The sequence below is a fragment of the Macaca thibetana genome, chromosome 6 (assembly GCF_024542745.1).
Source record: "Macaca thibetana thibetana isolate TM-01 chromosome 6, ASM2454274v1, whole genome shotgun sequence".
Classification (NCBI taxonomy): domain Eukaryota; kingdom Metazoa; phylum Chordata; class Mammalia; order Primates; family Cercopithecidae; genus Macaca; species Macaca thibetana.
The window spans coordinates 97,584,287-97,609,647 of record NC_065583.1 but is presented as its reverse complement, the minus strand read 5'-3'; the positions used below and the strand labels follow the sequence as shown (position 1 = coordinate 97,609,647).

At 33.1% G+C, this 25,361-nt stretch overlaps 1 protein-coding gene across 1 annotated transcript in view; it reads right to left on the bottom strand.

The window, feature by feature from the left end:
* Nucleotides 1-2,321: 2,321 nt before the first annotated feature.
* The window catches only part of EDIL3 (EGF like repeats and discoidin domains 3), a 456,634-nt gene continuing 433,594 nt past the window's right edge, over nt 2,322-25,361 (bottom strand). The window contains exons 10-11 of the mRNA XM_050795163.1: nt 24,936-25,091; nt 2,322-5,310 (exon numbers count right to left, since the gene is read on the bottom strand). Of these exons, the coding sequence (XP_050651120.1) occupies nt 5,161-5,310; nt 24,936-25,091 (306 nt within the window). The 3' untranslated portion in view covers nt 2,322-5,160. The remainder of the gene's footprint in view (nt 5,311-24,935; nt 25,092-25,361) is intronic.

The following is a 25,361-nucleotide window of genomic DNA, read 5'->3' as shown; positions in this document are numbered from 1 at the left end:
ATTCCTCATCTCTTTGTCATATGCACAGTTGTCTTCCCTCGAATTCTCAGGAATGTTTTTGCCTGATGCTTATGTAGGTTGTCACAAGCTGTTTCCATATTGGCCATGGGGGATATATTGTTTGTTTGTTTGTTTTTAAACGGAGCATTGCTCTGTTACCCAGGCTGGAGTGCGGTGGCGCGATCTACCCTCACTGCAACCCCCACTTCCTAGGTTCAAGCGATTCTGCTGCCTAGCATCCCCAGTAGCTGGGATTATAGACACGTGCCACCACGCCCATCTTGTTTTTGTATTTTAGTAGAGACTGGGTTTTACCATGTTGGCCAGGTTGGTCTCAAACTCCTGACCTCAAATGATCTGCCCACATTGGCCTCCCAAAGTGCTGGGATTACAGGCATGAGCCACCATGCCTGGCCAGAGATATATTGTTTAAATGCACCATCAGTCTCACTGCCACCACTCCCTTTACAGGTGGCAGCTGGTTGAGCTTACATTGTAATTTATCATCATTATTAACATATATATGTGTGGATATATGAAGGGCATTATGGGGATTTTACATGAATATGGAGCAGTGTGGTTCATACCTTTAAGGACATTAAACTAAAATTCAGTCAGAAGCAGTCACCACATGCAATGCTTAATCATATAATATGGTGACCATTTGCTGATGGTTCGACACCGTATTTCCAAAGCATCAATGCTTTCAAATGACTCAATCAACTTCTGCGAAGTTATGCAAAAACTGCTAAATGCAGAGCCTTTTATGTTTTCCTATTTTTGCTACCAAATTCATTTAATAGAAATAACTCTTTGAGTAAGTGCACTTGCCTACGGTGGAAAACACTTTATTTGGTGGCAGTGTTGAAACAGCCAATATGAATTATAGGCATTTACTGAAATAGAATCAAGAAACCTATTTCCCCCTTCAAAATCAATAGAAAAATTGCTACTTACACTAGGTATTCTTTGTCTTTGTAAAGACAAATGACAGTGCATTCTGTTTCATGGTAGTTGAAACATTTCTCAACTGGCAAAGTTGTTTGGTTCTCTATTTTACCTGTGCAGATAAAAGGATCCTTTTGCATCTCAAAGGCTAGAGGTAATGTTTTTCACAAATAAATAACATACTAAAGTGAATGTTAATTTTTTAAAAATTAGCCTTTTGAAAGAGATAGCACTGAATTTCTGACAGTAAAAATTAATGTTTCTTTATCAAAATCTTAATTAAAGTCTGAAATGGTAGATCTTTGAAAATTCAGGTTATATAGAGAGAATATTTTCCATTCATGAAGTTATCATTATTACTTCATAAAAAACACAAATTTCAGCCTATGCAGACTTTTCTTCTTAGAATTTGAAATGCTTTTATTATTTTTGCATCTTGAATCAGTAATCTTAAAAATTTTATACTTAAAAATTTTCTGTTGGATAATTATTAAATATTTTGCTGTCACAATAAAATTTTACCATGTATAGATGTTGTCATGATTCCTTATTAGCGCTACTGAAAATATATATGTATAATTTCTCTTATTTAATAAAAGCACATTTATTGTTTGTTTATGAGTATGTGCAAAAATTAGGCAAACAATGGAATCCCGTTGATCTGCTCATATTAAAATGCATTTAAATGGGAACATGTATGAGTACATAACAGTGACTAGTCGGTACTGGGAGCTATCAGAGATTCGCTGAAGTTCAAACAAGTAGTAACCTTTCATATCTTAATTCTTCCCTAAATTGTTTGCATCCTAAGAAAATATCAAAAAAATAGCAAGTACACAGATTTAGTATTTCACCAGTGACTTCCAGAGAGCTAGAAACAGGATTTATGAAGAATCCACGTTATGATTTTCATTATTCAATAGCTAATGTTACATGGATAAATACATTATAACTGTTGTATTATTGCTTACTACTGACTGGATTTCTTCATTATACTCCTGGGCATCATGAACTGAAAAAACTATAGAAATGACAGCAATATCATCTGATTAACAATGGGCAGATCAGTCCTGGTACACAATGCTTTATACATGAGGCCAAAAATGACTTTGGATTAAGAATATTTTAGTAAAACTTCTGCATCTAAAAGGAGCAGGAAGAATGCACACACTTTAATCATCTTCAAAAGACCAGTTTAGCTAGTATCAATGTATATTTAGAGGTTGTTGTAATTTCTGTTTTTTCTGTAGCTGTTCAATTGTCCTGTGCAAAGCAAAAATAAACCAAGTATGTGGTCAAGAGTAGTGGGCATTCACATTCAGACAATTTGTGTATTCTTATAAATGTGTTTAATTACAACTGCTTCAAAAGAATCCCAGATTTTCAAAAGTTTATTTTAAGTTTGGAGACTAGACAAGGTCATACTGGTTTTACATCCTACGTGATATAAGTATATATACAAAGAAAAAAACAACATTGGAATATTACACAGCTTGAAGGTTTGCAAAGGTTATTTGTGTCTTAGTTATTTCTGTACTTAATGACACATCTGACGCATTGAGTATTATATTTCATAATTTGTTGACTAGCAAAGATACAATCATTAGTAACCCAAGTCTTCAAAATTCACATCAAACTTTATGAAGTCATTCAGAAAGAGAAAGTCAACCCTAAAATTAAAATTGGCAACTATGATAAATACTTTCAAAAGGATGTAGACAAAATGGACATGTTTAAAAGTTTAGTTTCATTAATTGTAAAACTAGCACGTTATAGTTACTCAATATAGTGAAGACTAGGTGATTCTTATGTGTATTCTACTTATAGTATTTTATTGGTTTTAGCGTGAATTTAAATAGAATAAATTTACTTCACTTTGATGTCACTGACATGAATGACACAAAAGCTACTTCATAATACTACTTTACAATAATTTTCAACATTTCCATATGTTGGAATCCCTTTGCTGTCATCAATTTTGGGTGTCATGGGACAATAGGTATCCCGTTGGACATGATGTACTGTGAAGAGCATATAAAGCAGAGAGAAAATGAAAAAGCAAGAGAAACTCATTTCAGTGTGTTTTCTAAAAGGAAACAAATATAATTTTAATCAACTTCCTTGGAAAATATTTTTAAAACAGGTAACAATAGAAAAAATTATAAAACATCATATGAAACTAGAAGTAATTTTGGAAAAGTAAATCATCATAAAGGATAAGTAATAATCTTAAAAATATACTCTTAAGAATGCATGTAATTTGCAAAGGAAAATGGCTAGATATTTGATGGGACAGTAAACCTTGAAAGAAATTGGCTAAAGAGTAAGTGTGTGTATATTTCTGAACCTAAGTAATTATCTGTCACATAACTTTAAAATTTAGCCAGTTACAAATATTTTAGAATCCTAACTTTAAAGTTATCTAAAAAAGGCAATATGGAGGAAATTGCAATTTTGTTTTTGAAAGATGTTGAAAACTGATTACCATTTCAGAGGCTTCAAATTCATAATTTCATAATAAGAACAAGAAATACAAAGCATATGGGCAAGGAATCAACATGTGACCAGACAGTCCCCTTAGACCAACTAATTTCGCTCTTATTAAAAATGCCAGTACGATTGACTTTCTCTTTAAATTCTTCACTATTATTGAAGACCACTCCATATATACATCATTAAGAAATGCTGTTAACACATGGACAGACAAGACAGTAACAGTCTAGTGGCTTTTGTTATGCAGCACAAATATTAAAGGAAAAAAAAATAGCAGTGTTGCGTAGGATCTTAACATTTCGTACACATACCATCCTTTCTTTTCCAAGACACTTAATTTAAAACTCCAATAATTCTGTCTAAGCCTTATAAAATAAATACTTGTAAAGCTTATAAATTAGATGTTGAAGACTTTTATGGAGGCAGTGTGAACTTTAATTTGAGAGACATGTCAATGAAACCTCCAGTATCAATAACAAATTGTTATGATAATTGCTTATTTTTTCCGGATCTTTGAAGCAAAATAAATAGAAATCAATTTTCATTTTGAAAATGGTTTACTACTTTGTCATTAGCAAACACTTTGTTTCTCACAAATAACTCCACCTGTGCTTTCCTGGGAAACTACCACCAGTTTCAAATCTCAATAAGATGTTAGTTTCACAGGAAATGTGGAGATGAACAAAGAAATGATGAGTATGCTTGGCCAAGGTAAGCAGCACTATATTAATGTTTCTTTGCTAAATTTTTATAAAATAAGCAAATAATGAGTCTGTTTTTAAAAGTAAACATAAGAATATGTAATTACCATCTAAATGAAGATTTAAATTTAAAGAAACATAATATATATATTTTTTGTTCCTTTGTGCAAACTGAGAGTATGGGATTCTTTATGAAGGAAGTATTTGGAAATTAAATAGTTATGGCTTCCTTCAGAAATAAAACTGCAGATTTAATTAATGGATATTAAATACAGATCAATCTACTGATACGCAGTCATGTTATATATATATGAGTAAACATGACACTTCTTTTAGGCAACTAATAGGAAATTCAGTTAGGAAAAAAGCATTGAATTATTCAGGTAATACACAATATAAAGAATATAGAATAGAACCAAAAGAAAAAGAAGTCACATAATGTCTTATTAGAAATAATGAAAGTAAAATGAGAATTATAATGTCAGTACTGCATGTTACATATTCTTCTTTAAAATTTTGTAATAAACATTGACAGTGTTTGGTAGGCACAGGGAAACAGGATAATGTAGAGTCATTACAGAAGAAAAAAACTTATTGCTAACATTGCAGTATTCCTTTTATCAGAATTAGGTGAGTATTGGTTGTAAAAGCTCTATCAACTGTTGCTCTTATTTGATAACTTTGAGATTTTTTTTACTCTTGCTATAAAAAGAAGGCTACTTTCTTTCCCTAATATATTTCTACCAATGTAAATAATTCAGGAAACAATGAGAAAAGTAATTCACACTTAATGTGATGTTACTTAAGTGATTTGACCAATAAAAAAATCAAATTAAATCATTGAAAAGGCAGGCTTAGACCCCCTTAAAAACACAGTTAGTTGCCTACCATAATTTGAGTACCTTTTCATGAAAAAAGAAAAAGAAAAACATTCAGTTTCCTACAGATTTTGCACAGTTCATTCCATGGAGATACTTTTAGGGAAATAGGGAAGAGGGTTGTGAAATGTAGCCTCTCCTCATTCCTCCTCTGTGCAGCCCAGCAGCTCTGACCGCAATGTGATCCTCCCATACCAGGACCAAGGAAGGATTCTTATGTGTCGTGCATAGATGGGAGGGTCGATGACGTTTTTTCTGTGAGTGTCATTGTCAAAATTGCCCTGGAAGACCTAACAAAGAAGAGCAGAAAATGTCAGTCATATAACCTTTTTTCTTTGAAATTATTTTTATGTTCCTGTTTGGAACATTTCCCCCAAACATGATATTTGATAACTATTCATTTTCTTTTCTTCAAACTATATTGCAGCTTCTTTTTAATAATAATTATTTTAAACTAAATGGTCAATTAATGTTTAAAGAGTTAAACCTTGATTGTTTAATGCAGGAATTCATAGATCTGTCATTTTCCTCTGCATGTTTCTCTCAATTAAAAAAATGCAACAGGTATTCATTTTTTGCTTATGTCACAGGCTGAACGTTAGTCAGGTAGTTTGCTGAAGATGCTCTCTTCCAAGGAGTGACTCAGAGATCCAAGCTGCTTGCAAAGTACAGCTGTCATTTGGAGCATGTAGCCTCCACATTCACAAGGGGCACGGGGAGGGGAGAGTTAGCAGACTATGCAGGGTGTTTAAGAGAACAAGTATGGAAGCAGCTTATATTACTTCTGTATTTATCTGTTTCACCCTACCTAATTATATGACTCCAGCCTAACAGCAAAGGAGGCTGGGCACTGGAAAGAAGCAGAAGGCTATCTGGTGAGCACTAACAGCCTCTATCACAGTGCCTTTTGCCCACTTCTTCTCACATACAGAATAAAATTAGCCCATCTCCAAATGAGACAACACAATCAATGCTGTTTTTGAACTGTTTTTTTCTTCTTTTTTGGCTTCATCCATTAATTCCTGGATCCATACAATACTATTGGGATAAATGTGAGTTATAATATCCTGACACTTTGCATAGAATGTCTGTTCTTCTTTGGTAAAAATGCTTTTCTTTTTTGTTTTTTGGAGCTTTTCTATTGCCACATGCTCTTCCCTAAAAGACTTTCATAATAACTTGGACAAATGTCTGCTTCAGAAAACAAAACAAATTTAAAACACTGGGACCACGATAGGAATGGCATTAAATTACAAATTATGTTGGGGTAAACTGAGGTATTTATGTTTTAGTGTTTATCTGAAGAATTTTATCCTTCTTTTTCTTATAGATTCTGAACATTTCTTATTAAAGTTATTTCTAACTATTTTATATCTACATTTTTTTAAATTTTTTTTTTTTTTTTTCTTTTTTTTTTTTTTTTTTTTGAGACGGAGTCTCGCTCTTTGCAGTGGCCGGATTTAGAGCTTTTACGCCATTCTCCTGCCTCAGCCTCCCGAGTAGTTTAATTTTTTAGTTTTAGTGTTAGCCAGGATGGTCTCGATCTCCTCGTGATCTTCTAGTTTAGAGATTTTTAAAAGACTTTCTGTAAAAATTTTCAAGACTGTTTTCACTTTATGAATCATCTTACAATTAGAAGATACTTTTCTTTCTTGTTTGACATCAAATTTTTTTTCTTATTTGGCATCAAAACATAACTATGTGGTCAAAGAGACACCTGAAAATAAAATCCCCAAAGTAGAAAACAAAAAACAACCAAACTTCATCATCACATGACAGAATACTTAACCCACATCTTTCAGCATTCTGAAATTAAAGAAAATGTTTTAAAAGCCTTCTAGACTAGTCTTACCTGGTCACAAATGTTCTCCTGGAAAGAAAAAATCATATTCTCCTCAAAAGCATTAGGCAGTATGGCACTGATTAACAGAAGCAATAGACAAGACCGAAAAGTCTCTCTGCTGGTTCTGCTGGCATATCTAAGTACAAGTTCATTTAGCAGGCATTTTATGCTTAGTAATGCCCTGTCTTGCAGGCAGGAATAACTCATTCTGGACTGAAATGTGCTACTACTATGTAACAATGTCTCCGTTAGCAAAAGCTCACAGGTACCGGACATACCATAAACACTGGCCAAAAATCTTGAGAGGCTGTTGCTACTGCAACAGCAGAAAATAAGCTCTGGTTTACTGACATCTTATCTGACATATGAGGTTGGATTCAAATGTTTCAATGAGACTGTGGTATTACAATTTAATATGGAATCTAAAATCCAATTTTGTAGCCCTGCTAGTGAACTTAATGTATATCTTTGGGATAATAGAGTTTAAATTCATTAACTTTCATTGCAAGATGTATAACAGCCCAAAATATAGTTTTATACCACTTCTTGGGAAGGAAATACAGAAAGAAACAATTTTCTCTTAAGTGTCTGCTCTCCAGCACAGGTTTTGATAGGAATTATCAACCCAGAAAGTATTAGTTGAATTATTAATTATACTCATTTCTTTATAATGAAGAATACAGACAGAGAAACTATATCATCTCTGAAACTGAAAACAGCTATGAAATTTCTGATTTAGTATGTGAAAGTCATGGATATTTTCATGTTCACTTAAAAAAAAAAGTGCAGTTTCATGAAACAGGATGATTTATAAAACAATAACGTTCATAGAAAAACAGCCGAAATCTGTACTAGAGTCACCCAATTTACAGCCTCAAAGTACTGAAAATACATTTCTGTTTTCAGAAGCCTCTCAGTAATGACACAGTACAGAACACAAAGCACCCACTTGCTAATTCCAGGATGATATTTTGTACTTGTTGTGTAAACACATGGCACATGTGCTGTTTTCTTATCTCCAGCACTAGGAAGCCCCTGCCTAAGAATGCTACCTAAATATTTCACCTTGCAAAGGAATGCAAACACAGTATTTTTAGTTAACTTCATAAAATCTCTAAGATTTCTAGAAAGTGCTTTCACAGGCACATTTTAGAGACATAAGCATCTGAACTAAAACTGAAGTCTGAAAAGACTGATGGAGAACATTAAATCTCTATATAGGAGTGAAAATATTTTACATGAGAAAGACACAGTTTGATTTGAATTTTTTAGAAAAACTATGCACAAGTTTCAGTTCAGGGAGGAGGCTAATTAGCTGATGACAAATTTGCTGATATATTCAAACATGATAATGCTTAGAGGTCTTTTTCTAACATATGCTTTTTCTAACATATGGGGTCTTGATTAAAAAAAAACACTAAAGGTACTTTGCAGAAGCTTCCATAATTACAACCTAAGAGAAGATAAGAGAAAGAAAAATACAATTTCCTCAATGTAGCTATCTTGAATTTTTTTTCTAAGGTTAACTCTCTTGTGATGCTGGTTGAAAATACAAATCAGATTCTTGGGAGGATTCAAATCTCAGCATGGAGAGAATATCAGATAAAATAAAACAATAAAATCTTGCTTCTAGCAGAATTAATATATTTTTTGTAAGACGAGCTACTATTCTTTGTTAGGGACCACTATCTATTCAGGCCAGTATAGACATCATAAATAGGAGGCCTCCAGGGATCATGGAACAAAGCAACATTATTCTCCACGATGTAGTCAGAGAGGTGGGGCAAATTTCAGTTTCTTTTAGTAGTCATGGAATAGGACCCTAAATATCACAGAATCCCTTGGGGATTTCTTGCACATATGATTTCTTTAGAAAATCGTCTAGTTTGTAAAAATGTGCTTCTTTTCAGTTATCCTAAACTGATGAAAATTTTTAAAGAGATTCCCATTCTTCTAACTTTTTGGAATTTTTGTTCACATCATTCAAATAGCAAGTGGTTCTAAGCACTTTTAGATAGATTCCCTATGGCTAAACATCAGTATTTTACATCAGTATTAAACATCAGCATTTTAGTAAGATTTCAAGTGACTATCACTTCATCCCTCTGGGCTTTTGATGCCCCCTTATAGGTTTCATTATTTTTCTTCTGCTATTTGGAGACTATAGTTGAACTGCATCTGGGATTTCAGATATTGTGGAAATACAAAGGTTGAACGAGACTTTCTAAAGTTTTTTCTATTGATTGTATTTTCTCTGTTTATGGTATCAAGCATACCATTGACCTTACTGACTGTATCTGTACACTGACCTGCTGTTCTTAAGGGATAGAAGACAAAGGTAAAGATCCATTTTCCTGGGGCAGCATGTATGTGTGTGTGTGTGCAGAGGTGCTGGACTGAAAGAAAGCTCAGAATTCTTTATTTAACACACATAATTTCAATCCTTTGTGCTTTCATTCAGAGAGCTTATGGAGAAGTGAAATAAGACAGTCTTTGGTAGCTCTGATGCTCAGAAACCCTGTTTCTATCTAATTCTACCCATATAACGAAAGAATCTGAGATTTGGAAGAGAACTCAGAGATCTGCTATCAATAACTCTTCTCTCTAATATTTCTAACATGGAACTTTCAGCCTATGCATGGCATGCCTCAATACAACAGGACAAGTATGTATTTAGACAGTTTGAAAGTCTGTCTTTTTATAAGGCTAAAATGTATATATCTCACTTCAGTCTACTGAATCTAATGCTTAATTCTCAATGAAAATAGAACAAATAGCTTATCAAGAGAACTTCTGACATACTTAACAATAATTGACACAAACCTCTCAAAAACTCAGCTTCAGTGCTCTAGGCTAAACATTCATGGTTCCTTAAAAAGTTCTTCATGTTGCATGATTTTCAGACCTGTAATCTTGATTGCATTCCATTGGGTAACATTTGCTTGAACTATGGCTCAATGAAAGTGTGGTATTTATTGCGACACAGAATATAGACATACTGTGAATAACTCAAAAGATAGAGTGCACCTTTGTTGTAGATACAGTATTTCTATCAATGCAGTGTAAAATGTAGAATAATTATATTGCATTTCGGGTTATAGTTGATTGATTTATGGTCAAGTAGATTTTGGATATTTTAATAATTTCTCCTCAGTGAGGGTTTTCCAATTTTTTTACTTGTATCTATTTTATAAAGCAACCATTTATATATTATATAAGTATATAATTCTGATTTTTGTGGGTGACATAAGGGACAGATGCTTATTAATTTATAGTTCAGGATCATAAAATTTATTTTTATATACTGAGTGTCAACATTACTTAAATTTTTTTGGCTGTCAAAAATTTCAGAGTTACAACTTGAATCAACGCTTTAAGTGATGTAAAGTCTTACGAACATTTTCACGGAATTAGTATGCATGAATCATGTCAAACATAACATTTTTCCATTTGAATAGTTTGGGAAAGAGCCTTCATTGTTTCTAATTCTACAGCTAGATTGTCAGTAATATTTTAGGCTAATCTAAAATTTATGTTTTACTTTGCCCTATATGCAAGCATTTCAAAAATCAATTTTTTTAATTAAAAAGTAAAAAATATTAAAATATGTAGAAAATTATTTTTAAACATTTCAGTTACTGGTATAAATCTATATCATATTAAACCAATCTTATTAGAAGCTTTGCATTTATGAAACTTCTATGAGTGATTGGCTATAAAAAGTCTGAAACCGAAGTTTAATTCTTTTAGCCAAAATAGACTGCAGCTATCATTCAGTGAATTCAATTTTCTAGGAAAATTTACCAGCATCCTGAAACCATTTCATGATTGAATGTCCAGTATATTATTCTTGATGTTTTTCTCTGCAATCAATTCCACTAAACCAATGAAACTCTGTAACAAAATTAGCCTCAATATGAGTACATTCTTCTAGATGTAATAAGGAAACAAGAAATTCATTTCCAGGTAAATTTCAATATTCTAGAAAGTGTTTCTTTGGAAAATAGTGATATTGAGAATTATATTCTAAGAGAGTCACCCAAAAAGTAGGGGTTTCTGTTGGAACCAATAGACTGTGTTAACACGTGTCTCCATTGATCATCAGCCTGCAGAATGAACTGGGGGGTCGGTTTTCACTATAGGGCATCCCAACAACACTACAGCACAAATTGTCATCAACAGAAAGGAATAAAGAGCTGCCACAGTGTCTTCCATCCCATAGCATCCTGAGTAGAACCATTACCCTCCAAATCTGCAAGTGAAATAAGGTCATAGCTAACCGAAACAATCTATCAGGAGGTGAAAGTCAAATGGAAAAAAATTCAACCAAAATGTATACATAGGACCTTAAAGTAGAGCCAAAGACAAGGATAAAGTTACATGTCCCAATTTGTGAAAATATAATGTGTGTAATCTATAGATAAGAGATCGAATGTGAAGAGGACTTGTTTTCATATCAACCACTAACTATAACATATTAGATAATCACTTTATTTTTCTGTATCCAAAAGGAGTTGATCATCTTGTCTTCTTTGCAAGAAACACATATCTAGACATATCTTAATCTTGAGTTTGCTTGTGTGTACTATCTTGAAGTAAATTGCTGACCATCAAATCTTTGCTCTGTTGAACAGTTCTTCTGCAGAGTTTAGGATGTGTCAAATCCAGTGTAGGCATAGCGTTTACAGACACATGTCATTCCAGTGATCAGTGTACAGTCTACAAAACCGTGTGTAACAGGAGTGTGTATTAGATGTTAACCTTACCCAAGGAGGAGTCTGTTCTTTGCCCTCAGCTCCTTGAAGGTAATTTCTAAGCCTTTGGAATGGCCTGTCTGAGGAGAGTGTTTTTGTTTCCCAGGGGGCCTTGGGCCACACCAGATAGCCCATGCTAACATTGTGGTTACAGTGAGGTCTTCAGATCAGCTTGACCACTGAAAGGGTGGAAACTAAAGTTAGCCACACAGATGGTCAACCATGTCTAAATGTCGGAGCTTCCATAAAAACTCTGAATACCAAGGCTAATGTGAGCTTCCTAGTTCGCAATACTCTGGGCTTATTGTCACATACCATGGCTGAGAGAACTTAGTACTCTCCAGAAGTCTCCAAGACAACTGAAAGCTTATGCCTGGACCCTCCTGGACTCTGCCCCATATGCCTCTTCCCTTTGATGATCTGTATCCATATCCTTTCATCGTGATAAACTATAACTGTGAGTATGATAATTTTAATTGTGTTTGTGAGTTTTTCTATTGAATTATCAAACCAGAGAATGATCTTGGGGAACTGAGAATGTGCAATTGATGTCAAAAGTCAGGGTGGGTTTGGGGAATCCTGAACTTCGCAATGAGTAATTGGTGTTGAAAGGCTACAGGTTTCATCTAAGTTTTGTTGTCTGAAACACTGACAGTTGGAAAAGGAACCTCAATTGTCTGAAAGGGTTGTATCTACAACTTCCCCAACATCATGCGCCAGCCTGTGACAGACATTCAGGCTTTAAAGTTAATTGTGAACTTACTTTCTATTCTGATTCTTTGACTAAATCCTGAAAGGACAGTCCATTGAAATTTAATTATTTTGACTCATGAGTATCCTTTCTAAACCTTCTACTGTTAGGTTCTACTCCCTCTATTTTACTTGTTCTTCTTATTTTCAATTTCTGGATGATATTTATTCTCATGAGCATAAACCTAATAAGCATATCAAACAACTGGTGTTACTCGTCCTCTTGCATATTTCAGTAACAAAAAATTCAATTTCTTTGTTCTCCTGTATTTCTTTAATATCATTTCCATAAAAGCTTATAGGTCCTTTGAGAAATACTACTTTGTCTATCTACTTGGGATTCTTTTGAAATCCCTTAAGAAACTGCAGTCAGATTTTCTGAAAGGTATTGTGCATGGTCAGAGATATAATAATTCTGCACCATAATTCATATTGGATATTAATTTTTATCTATATCCCTTTTAAAATGATGTTTTGTTCCATAAACCCTTTGAAAAATCTAGACCCTGTTTGCTTCAGAGATTTCTTTGTTTCTCAAGATTTCTCCGTGAAATTACTTGAGGCTTTCAAATTGCCTATTTAACTTCAAAAATCTAATTATAGAACATTTTTGTTTGATGGGAGAAGTGAAAAACAAAACATGGGGACAGGTTCCATAGTCTTTCTTTCACCAGGGCATGATTCATTTTAAACCATTAAAATGAATATATGGGTTCTCTAAAAAAATCATTTCTATTCCCATTGTTGCTCTCAAGAAATTTCTTGTGGCTCTAAAGTTTGCTGTCTATTGTAATTATGTATAAAAGTAGATTTTTGGCTTCAAGAAATACTACATTTCACTGAACTAATCTGGCTTTGCTTCATGTTCCTAGTGTATATAAATCTCTAATTATATCCCAAGAAATTCTTTACTACACCACAAATTTGATGTTCACTTACAATTCCTGTAGCATGATTTGCACTCTACTGCTCCTTCTGTTAGATTTTTTTTTTTTTCTGAAAATGCACCAATGAAAGATTCCAATAATAATTGGCCAAAAGATAGGCAAATGTGTTTTTTTCCCTACCCTGGCAATAAAAGTCCACATTTCTGGCCCTTCATTGCTGCTTAAATTGCCAGATTATCTTTGGTTTCCATGTAGTTGACCTGAAAGCTGGTTGAGTAACATAATTCTTCATTGGGAAAGACAGCTGTGTGATAGCTTTCTAAAATTCATTCTTTCTTAGATCCGCTGGAATTTGAGAGTATGGGAAAAGAGGAGAAAATAGCACATTTTAATAGTATTTTTTAGAACATTTAACTTCTGACTTTGCATAGAAGAGTTCAACTGTTCCTAAAAAGATGTGGGATTAGGGGGTCCTATTCTCCCCAGTAATATCAACTTGTCTATTACTGGCAAGCTGGCGTAGGTAATACTTGTGATTCCCTAGTGCACTGTGACAGTGACAAGTTGAGCTAAGACTTGCCAACATCCTACTCAGCCAGATGAGAGACAAAAGGGACTGGGGGCAGAGTGTCCATCTTCATTCATTGTATGGACTGTTTTCTTACATAACCTTGGCTTTAAGAAGCAGAGAGCTGGTAGCTCTTTAGAAAGAGCCCAAAGAGGCTCACTAAGAAGTTCATGTTACCTTTTGTTATTAGGTCTTGACCTTGAGAAAAAGACGTAGTGAAAAATCAAAGCAAAGAGTCCATCCTCCTTGACTGTAACCTCCTTTCCCCAAGCTTACTGGCATTTAGAATGCAGAACCTAAAAGCCAGTAGGTAGGATACACCACCATATTTAACTTCTTTTATGATGAAAGTCTCCTTAAATAATAAGAGTATCTTAGGAAATATATCACATAGGATGATTGCCTATAAAGATTTATGAAACATAAAATATGCCATTCTAAACTGTGGCTATATATTTAAACTATCTGCCTTCCACTACTCAGATTTTGACTGCCATAAGGAATATTCCTACAGAAAAAGTAGAATTGAGAAATCATCTGCTTTTCAAAGACATCTCCAGGAGATGTTACCAGGAATAGTCGGAAAGTAAAGGCATCTACTTTTTTCTTTTTAGTCGAACATAAGAAATGTAGAAATGCCTTTCCTCTTTTCTATAAAAGTACAGAGCAACTCGCCTCTCTATTGAGTTCAAAGCTCATCTCTCAAACTCTCATCCTAAATCACACTAGGTATTTTCCATCTCATCAGAACAATTTGAGACTTTACCCCTGACTCTACCCTTCATGGTAGGTATATAAATGATGTGGCAGTAGAGAAATTGGTGTGTTTTGGTAATTCTTGCCATATTAGGAGACTTTTCCTCATTTTGAGTCTCATTGAAGAGTTTCACCCTTTCATCCTATCCTTGTCAGAAATGACTTAATATTGAGCTCTATGTATGAACACAGAAGTGATTTAAGCACTCAGTCATATGATTTCTAAGCCAGACTGGTGATGAGGAGAAAAGAGTATTAGGGAGTGAGAGAAGACAATCCTGGAGATGGATGCAGAGGTAGCAAAGTGGAATTGTACAGCTGAAGCAGGGTGCCTAGGTGTGAGTATAAGTGTGTATTGCCTAGGCACAGAAAGTAGTCATTCTCCTTTATCCTCTCTCCTGAGTATCCTTAGTAGACCATCGTCCAGCTGCAAGACATAGAAGATCTTAACTGGAAACAAGATTGCAAGATGAAATATTTGGAATATACTTACACTAAAGAATGTATCATTTATCTAAATTGAAATTTAACTAGGTGTCGGTATTTTTATTTGCCAAATCTGGCAACACTATATGAAGAACATGAGGAACGCCAGACCTAAGCTGAGCAGTCACTAACTCTTCTTTGGGATAAGCTAAATTTTAGGTCTTTTCTTAAGGAGTTGAGGGTATATTATTATTAAAATACACTTGATCTCAGAAGGGAATATTAAACTTTGCTATTACTTATGGCTATTGAAGTATTACCAAAAGGAAGAAAAGAAATAAAAGTGTAATTTTGTTATATAAAAGTTATATTATTTTCACTCATACATGAGGAATGTCTTCCTTTAATTATTATTAAGTATCAGACATTTCATTTATCTGTTCAAAATTGATTTTGTTTCTAATTTTATTGGAAATAAGGAAATTAGTTCTTATGTTGTTTTCTGAGTTTGGTCCTCTGCTCACAGCTTCAGAAAAACTGAGAGGAATGCCTCTTCACACAGGTATAATCACTGAATCCGTCTTTTGTTAAAGTTATTTTTTAATCAGTTTTGTGTCTCAAATTACGCCAGAAACTTTTTGATGATGACAAATGGGTTCCCTCTTTAATAAGTGTCCCCAGAGGGCTTATTACAGGTGTATTTGTCCCAAGAGTGCTCTATACATATTAACACAGTTTCTCTTTGAGATTCAACCAAAGGAACTACATAAAAATCACTGTCAAATGATTAACTTTATAAGGTGTGGCAGATTCAGAAATCTTTTTATAGTTTCCCATAAACATGGACATATGACAGGTATCATTTATTCTTTTTCAGATTTAAACTGTGAAAAAGTAGAAAAATACTGCCACATTAATTAAGTCATTGTGAAAGTGTTAAAGGGGAGACTTAATTGCTAAACATATTGCAGCTGATGGTGTGATGGTGGATAGTAAAAATGGCATATGTATCATGCAAAACTAATGTCCTTGAGCATTTTTTAGCATATAATAAACAATCAAAATATTAGTTGTTTGGTGATTATTTAGAAATAAAATGGGTTCAAATTTTTGCTGTATTCTAATTGATGTAGTTTGGATATTTGTCCCCTCCAAATCTCATGTCAAAATGCGATCCTCAATGTTGGAAGTGTAGCCTAGATGGAGGTGTCTGGGTCATGGGGGCACATCCCTTACATATGGCTTGGTGCCCTCCCTATTGTATTGAATGAGTTCTTGCTCTATTAGTTCACAGGAGAGTTGGTTGTTAAAAAATAATGTGGCATCTTCTCCTCTCTCTCTTGCTCCCTCTTCGACTTCCGCCATAAGTAATGAAGGTTCCAGATGCCTCACCAGAAACCATGCAGATTCTGTTGCCATTCTTGCACAGCCTGCAGAACCATGAGCCAAATAAAACTCCTTTCTTTGCAAATGACCCAGTCTTAGGCATTCCTTAATAGTAATACAAAACAGATTAACACCACTAGTCAATGGTTAATGCATACTTCAACGATCAAAATAATGACGTAGTTTCTGTAATACTTAGATTGATCAAGTACTTGTTTTCCTAGTAGGAAAGAAAATGATCAGATTCACCTAAAATAACATCATAGTTTCTTCTATTAAAAATACTAATTTTCTCTCAGGTAACATCTCCTGCTTTCATCAGGCTCATCACTACCTCTTAATGAATGACAACTTCACTGAATTTTAAATGATTTATTAAAGTTTGATAGCCTTGATCATTCTACTGGGGAGCTAATCACTAATCAATACTTTTAATATGTTAGCATTTTTAATCAATGCATAGAGTCACAGTTGGGCTAACACTTGATGATTTTTCACAGTAGTAGTATAAGAATGACCTAAAAAGCATGAGTAATTTTTTTCATTGTGAAATATTGTCATTATGCAATTAGGTCTATTAATAAATAAGTCACACATAAACATGAGATATTCAGAATTTTAAGTGTACACAATTTTAGTGATTTCTGATGAGTGATGGAAAATTGAGAAGATAACAATAAGAAGATTTTAACTTTTTTGGCATTTGAGCACTGGGAAAGGTAAGGTAATAAAACATGTAACAACATTTTTATTATTTTTCATTTATGAATATTTTACTTTGATAGTACTGCTATGTAACATATTCCTTGTGTTTTTCACACTTTTTTTTTTTTCATTTTTGTGGGAACATGTGCTAACTAGAAAAACTATATTGTTTCAAATTTTAAGGGAGTTTATCAAACTCCCTGAAAATGTAACTCTGAGTTTTGGAGACAAAAGATAATTAGCAAGAAAAACAGTAAACATATATTTTCTCATTATTATCGTATTATCCTGACTTGTTTTCTTCTTTCTCCATAAATTTATTGAGAATGATGTTTCATAGCATCTGTACTAGGTGGTTATCTATCATTAAATAACCATCATAGCAGTAGGGATATTCTTCCTACTCCTTGCCCCCAACCCACCCTAATATTGGTGAATTTTATGAATTTTCTGCCTGATGTATATTTATTTCTACCACCTAATTGTTGTTAAACAGAATTCTGTTTTTGCTCTTTTATTTTTTAATGATGAAGGTTAAAACACCCAAATGCCATAAAAAAAAGTAAATGCTTCACTGACCAAAATTAACTGCATATCTTACATCAACAGTATTTAATATTAGAAAATGTGAAATAATGTACAAAGGATTTTCTTTGAAATCTCACAATTAATCCTTAAAGAAGGACAACTGGCTTTCCATTGATATTTCCAAATAAACTGAATGACTTCTTAAAATCACTGAGTTCCTTCAGACAGAACGGTTTCTGGTTGTTCCTGCGCTAATGAGTCACTCTGGTTTGTATTTTATTTTCAGCATGTAGCTAGTTGTTCCATTCTATAGTTGCACTTACATTGGGCGCTAGCCCTCTCTCTGATCATCTCTATCCCATAAGCCCCATCTCCTGTTCTCTCCTTCCTTTCCTGCTCTTAAATCCTTCTTTACCCTAGATCTGAGAACAAATATCTTTGGGCAGGTAGGACACTTGGAGCTTAAACATGGAAATGGAAGCATAATACTTTTTGTAGGAGACCCAGGGCTATTTGCTCGTGGACTTGCATCCATTTTTCTGTCTTGTTTTTGACCCCAGGCCTCCACTTCACAACTGATTCTGATAAGTGGGTCCCTATTATGTTCTCTGTGTACCTTAACAACTGCTATCACACTACTCATTGATGACAATATGCTGCTTTCTGAATTCAGTTTATTTAACTAGATTGTCCTTTCCCAACGCAGCAGGCAGACCTAGGTCTGCAAACTGCATTCACTTTGCTAAATCAATTATTCTGTACTCAGATATTTCCTGATATATTTCATTCTTGGTCAGAGGCCTTAGCAAAATTGACAAGCATCCCATTCTATTTTGGGCATACCAGCATATATCCTAGTCAGGTATCACAATATTAAATTACAAGGAGAAAAGCAGAGAAACTTCTGAATAGCAGTTGATACCAAGTGGTGTTTATTTAAATAATATCCATGATGTGCTTATTACACATTGCATGCCTGTATCAAAACTTCTCATGTATCCAATAAATATACATACCTACGTACACACACAAATTAAAAATATGCAAATTAAAATAAATAAATAACAATGTCCTTATTTTTAGACAATTCTGAAATAACATGATTGTCTTCTTAACTTTAGTTTCAATTAAGTCACTCAGCCACCAAATATTTAAGTAAGTCAAATAAAGTGACTACATGAATTTCTATCATGTAGGGGCACACTTCACTTGCTATTACTGAATCCTAGTGTTTTGTAAAAAGCCATGTATATTTTGGAAATTGCTTTTTGAAAAGCAGCCTCCTTTCTTTCCTTCCCTGCCTTATTTGAAAAGAGTAATAGGACTCTGAATGGATGAAACTAATGGTCTCCAAGTAATATGGAGAGAAACTGTCCTTGATCCTGCTGCTCAGAAACATGCAGCTGTTCCCTCTTGAAAGATAATTCACTCCCTTTGCTTTCCCCTCCCCTGCTATCATCTTCCTCTGTGATTGCCACTGCCGATTCCATTTTATTTACCTCCTAAGGGATTCTTCAGGTTCTGAGTTTCACACCCAGATCAAATTTCAAAAGAACAGCATGACTATTATTGACTACTCATCTGACCTCTGCCTTACCCATGAGCTGGACTTTCAAGGTATTAAACATTCAAATTTAATTTCAGCTCTCCAAAACTACTCACTTCAGCAGAAATGACAGGATGCTCTGTGACATCTGTAATTACTGTTGAATTTGAATATATCCTTCAATACAGACCACGGCTGACAGCTTTATTAATGAGGACTGATGATGTTGCTGCTTCTATTTTTCACACCCATGTTGAGAAAGGGAAGGAGGTTGAAAAGGACCAGGGACTCTTTTCTTCTATTGGAGAGTGATGGACTTGTATGAAACTGACATAATCTATGTGCTACTTCTTCCCTAGAGTTGTTTTATCAAATACTATACCTAGTAGGTTATATTTTGACTTTCCAAAATAAACAGATTAAATCAAAGTTTTTCCACCTTTACTAAGCTTCTCATTAGACTGGGAGATTGTGTCATATTCAGATTTTTTTCTCACATGGAGTCTGCCAATCGAATACAAAATTGAATGAATATAAATTTCACCTCCTTCTAGATGATCCCCCCATCTAATCTGCATCCTAAACTACTTAAATATATTATTTCAATTTAAAATTTGTTTAAAGTTAGTGTTTACTTTGTGATTTTCATAAGGGAATTGGCAAACTTATTAAAATTTAATCTTATTTTTAGAAACATTGATTCATATTGACTTCCTCTGACCAATTAGAGGCCAAAGTCCTAAGGAATAATAATAAATTCCATTCTCACTAGAAAAACAGAAAACTACACTAAGTTTCAAAAATTTAATTTTGTTTTTGGCATCAATTAGTCATTTTTCACACACTTGCTTATTATTTAAATTAGCTGGGGCCTCTGTAAACATTTAGATTTCCAGCTCATCTCCAGAGAGTCTGAAGCAGGACCCCAGAAATATGTATTTTTAAACAAGCTTTCCCCATGAGTGCTATAATCAGACAATTATGGTAACTACTGAATTAGAGAGTTCACCAAGATATTGCAGTTTATTTCTTGATGAATATATGTGTGATTCATCTTTAAGGACCAAGAAAGTCTTATTGGAAACAGGGGATTTTATTTTTTATTTTGGAAAATCCAGGTAAAGTTTCAACTTTCCAACTTATGCTTTTACAAAACCCTGGATAATTTTATGGAGGAAGATGAAATACAGTATTACCAGCTTCTTTATTCCTGAAAAAAGAAAGCTCCTATGGTGTGAATTCAGACTTATTTAAACACTATGATGTTATGACTAATATACTGGATGAGAAAACCCATTTTTATTTCTAATTTTTCCATATAAGTACTCTTCCTGAAATTTATTATTGCTTTACTTTGGCTTATAACGTGAAAAATTAAATACTGAAAGTGTTTGTCAAGTTTTGCAGTTTTCCTGCTAAATGTGGTAAAAAACAGCTCCAAGTGTATAAAACAAATGTCACTTTCATAAGGGCAAAGGAACATTTGACTTTCAAATAAAAATGTACCTGAATTAATGCTGTAGAGAAATATAAAAGTTAGTTAAATGTTAGAAAATGCTGTAGACTAGTAAGGGGAAAACACAAATGTATGCACTGTAATGAGAATGTCATCATAGGCTCAATTACAAGAGATTTAATGTGGAATTTAGCTAAAAAACAATACTAAAGTAAACTGCAATTCTTGTGAATGCTATGGGAGGGTATTCAAAAACTGACATCTCAATAAGGAGAACAGAGTATTATTTTTCTTCAATTGACTTTTGGCATGTGTGTGTGTGTACACACACATGTTTATTACATATATGTAAATACTCCTCTGTGTGTGTGTGTGTGTGTGTATGGCATTGCTTTTCTGAGGCTTAGTCATTCTGATTAATAAAAAACAAAAAGGCCATTGATACATTTTTTGAGTTTTATACCACTTACTGTAAACCTAGAAAATTGCATTTATTTTCAGATTACTTTTCTGAAGTAATCTTGTGTCTGGATCTACATCAGACTTCCACACCCACACTCCCAAAATCTATTAAAGCAAGCAGTCAATAAAAACAAATGGCACAAAAGAAGACTTAGAAGCTTTTGTTTATACATATTTCTGTTTGAAAAGTACATCTATAAAACATCTCACAGACACATGTTTTGCCCTGAAACATTCAATTCATCTATTATATTTGTCTGGATGAAAGCTTGTGGTTGAATTGGCACTTGTAAATATTGAAGACTTTTTTTTCCTCTTATGGAAAGTAACCATGGAAAACAAGACAAAAATAATGTTAAGAATCAATAGGAGATGGCTTACTCAGCCCCAGAAAAAAATTAATTGCTAAGTAGTATTGAGCCCTTTTAAACAGAAGAGCGCATCTATAAAGGATATATGAAATGATACGCAAAATAGCTAGTAGAACCAGTAATAACAGTAAAGCAAAAGTTATTTTGATACTTATCAAAAACATATTTTATTGATATATATGTATATTTACATATAAAATGACAACATTTTCAAGTATTTAAATAACTTAGGCAATACTTTTTCTCATTTGTTTTATAAAATTCTTTTCTACATAAAAATGGAGAGATCTAACGCTCTGTAATTGCTTCTTCCCCATAAAAGATTTCCTTATAATAACACTAATTACTGAATTTTTATCTACAGTTTACTGGTGTCAGTTGTCTTCTTCAATAGTAAATAGTAAACTTAGGCTTTTATCTTAGGCTTTTCTTCATTATGCCTAATTAGTTACAACATTAAAAACAAACTGGTCAGATTTCTTTTTAAAACTACCAGTTAAATTGGCTGAGTTTAGCCAATTGTCATATATTTATAACATAAAAATGCTTTCATTAAAAATTTTTACATTATACAAATAATAGCATGCTTTATGGTCTCACAGGGGAATTCCAGCTCACATTATTTTTAGTAAATAGTATGCATCAATCTACTTTCACAATTTTCCAACTTGCCTAGTAGAGTCTACTTTTTCTTAACAATAATATTTATTTTGGTTAGATGTTTGAGGTGATGGATATCCCAATAACTCTGATGTGACCATTACACACTGTATATGTGTATTAAAATATCATATGTAGCCCCCCAAATATGTACAAGTATGACACATCAATTTAAAAAAGAATTATTTTGGTCATGTCCAAATCGTATGTTATAATAATTATAGTTCCTAAATATGTGGATTGATAGCTATAATCTATTTTGCTTGTGTTTATGGAGGTAAGTTTCTGGGCTTTAACATTCATTTGAAGGTGGATTTCAAAAGTTTAAAATATGTATCACAAATCCTGAAGCAATCACAAAAACAGCAAAATGTTATGGCTGATAATTCAACAAACATGATTAAAATGGAATCACTGAAAATTTGATTAATCTAAAAGAGTGCAAAAATAGGAATAACAAACAGAAATAGATGTGACAAGTAGGAACTAAATAGTAAGATGATAAATTTAAATACAATTACATTAATACTCCCATCAAATATAAATTTTATAAATGTTCCACTTGAAAAGCAGAGACAGTCGGACTGGCCAAAAGAAGATCAAATTATATGCTGCATAGAAGGAATACTTTTCAAATATAGAGTACAAATAGGTTAATAGTAAAAGGATGAGAAAAATGCTAAAAAACTATATGCTAAGGTAGCATTCGTAAAAAGAAAGCTGGAGTTAATATCTATTAATATCACACAAAGTAGATTTCAGAGCAAAAAATACCAGGGGTACAGAAGTTCATTTTCTAATGAAAAAGGGTTGAGTTGATCAAAAGGACATTAAGAATCTGTTTATGTACATATTAACAGAGCTTCAAAATACATCAAGTAAACACTGATGTAATGGCAAGAAGAAAGAGACAAATCCATGACAGTTGAAAATTTCCACTTTCCTTTCTCAGTAACTGACAGCACAAGTAGACAGAAAATCAGCAAAGAGATAGAAAACCTGAGTAACACTATCACACAACTTGACACAAAAAGTTTATGTAAGTTTCAGATTGAGATAATGAAATAAAAACACTTTAACAGGAAAATCTCTAGTCTATAAGAAAAATTACTCACATATTAAATCACTTTTTTACATAAATGGAGACAAAAAAGCATTTGAACAGTTTAATGGTTTAACCATAATTTTCTTTATGCTTCTTCCCTAACCTATATAAAGATTTCACTATTATAGATATGCTGTTTACTGAAACTTACACATGGATAAGTAAATACTCATCTGTCTTAAAATTAATTTCAAGCCTGTATAATTTATGAAGTTTAAAAAAATTCATCTTAGGAAACACACTGCATCAGAATGCCTACTGTAAAAGGTGAAAGACAGGAACTGAAATAGTTATTTGCAATAAATCATGGCAAACACTTGTCTATAGCTCACAAAGTAAGTTGGAAAATAATTTTACAAAATATCCAATATTTATTCAGTTTAAGATGTCATTGACCATAAATCATGCCATTATTTTATGTTCATCTAGGAAAGAATAAGTGCTCTCAATTAAATTGTGATGTTAGATACACCAATTTCTAAGATGTTAACATGTGAAATGTGCATGTGTCCTGAGATGTTACATGAGTGTGTTCTGAGATGTAAAAATGTGACTAGATGTGGTTTTTTAAATCTAAAGCTAAAAACACATCTCCTCTAAAGTAAATTTTGTATGAACTAAATTTAGACTGTTGAATCACTTAAACAGCCATTCCAGCCCTAGTGTTTCTGGGGAAATTTATAAATTCTCTGCCTTGAATATTTGAAGAAAGAAAGATATTTTCAACACCTCTGTCAGTTAATAATGCAATAACCATAAGGGAGTAAACAGATTACATACCATAAAAATAATTATTAACTTAAATATTTAACATGTATAAAGCAGTGTTACAGTCTCCCCCAAATCCTTGATCTGATAATTTTTGTTGATGTCTTCGGAGAGCTAGCATTCCTTGCACAGTTGCTTAATTCTAAGCAACGAATTAACTTGATTTCACTAATCCAACTGAGGCCATATTCAAACATCTGATCCCAATTAGTCATTGATAAGGCATTGAGTACTTTCATTCTCCAGGGTCTTACAGATACTGAAACCAGTAGATACTATGAAAAGATGCTCAAAATGTTAAATATTAAAAAAAGAATTGTATGGCATTGATATGTACAGTATGTGTGTATAAAGGTGTGTATATATGAAATTCAAAGTAGATTATATATTTAAAAGAATAATAAACCTATGAATTAAAATACAATGAAGGAAATGGAGCAGAAAAATATCTGGGTTTCTTTGTTGTTGAGCTGTGTAATCACAATTGTTCTTAAAATGTTTAAAATGTTTAAAAATGATTTCATTAACCTTTGAAATATTTTTCTCCAAAGAACATTTTATCTAACATCAGGAATTTATTTTAATAATGAAAATGATAGTGGCATATATTCTAGCAATAACTATTTACATATGTCTTATGATAAATTATTCAATATTCTATTAACTTTATAAACTATTAGGTGAATCTCAGATAGTCAGATGTTAGGCAATTAGTAATATGAAAATGTTATCAGTAAAGCATTTTTTTTCCCTAGGTTGCACCATTACATACCAGACTGCAAACTCCTTTACAGTATATTCTTTAAAGCTTTTTATTTAACCTATATTTTCAGTATATGTAGATATTATTTTCAGTACAGATGTATAAGCAGTTCATTCATTCAAACTTGGGTGTAATGTGATCCTCCACTTCTGAACTTTATAAACCGATTTAGCTGACTTACCTTATCTTTTCTTTGCTTTTCATCCTGGTATACAGTCCAGTGTTCTCCATCATTGCTGTAAGCCAGTTTGTAGGAGCCAACGAACTGTACATGACCAAAATCTTTTGCTCCTTGTGTAATGATGCCAGTCACTTTGGTTGGAACAAGAAGATCCACCTAAAAAAAAAAAAAAAAAAAAAAAAAGAAAAAGAAAAACACATGCTTTAAATGCAACCACCAAGTTGTAAACTTGCAAGTATTTTGATCTCAAGAGAATAAAACTATATATATCCTAAAACTAAAAATTTGGCTATTTTTATTTTGGAATCAATGAGTGAGTCTATTATTGGCTTACAATTTTGATATTGCCACTGGGTTAATGTAGTTCAAGACTCCCTGAACAACCATTTCGACCATTTTAAAGGCAAATGATGGTCACCTCAGTCC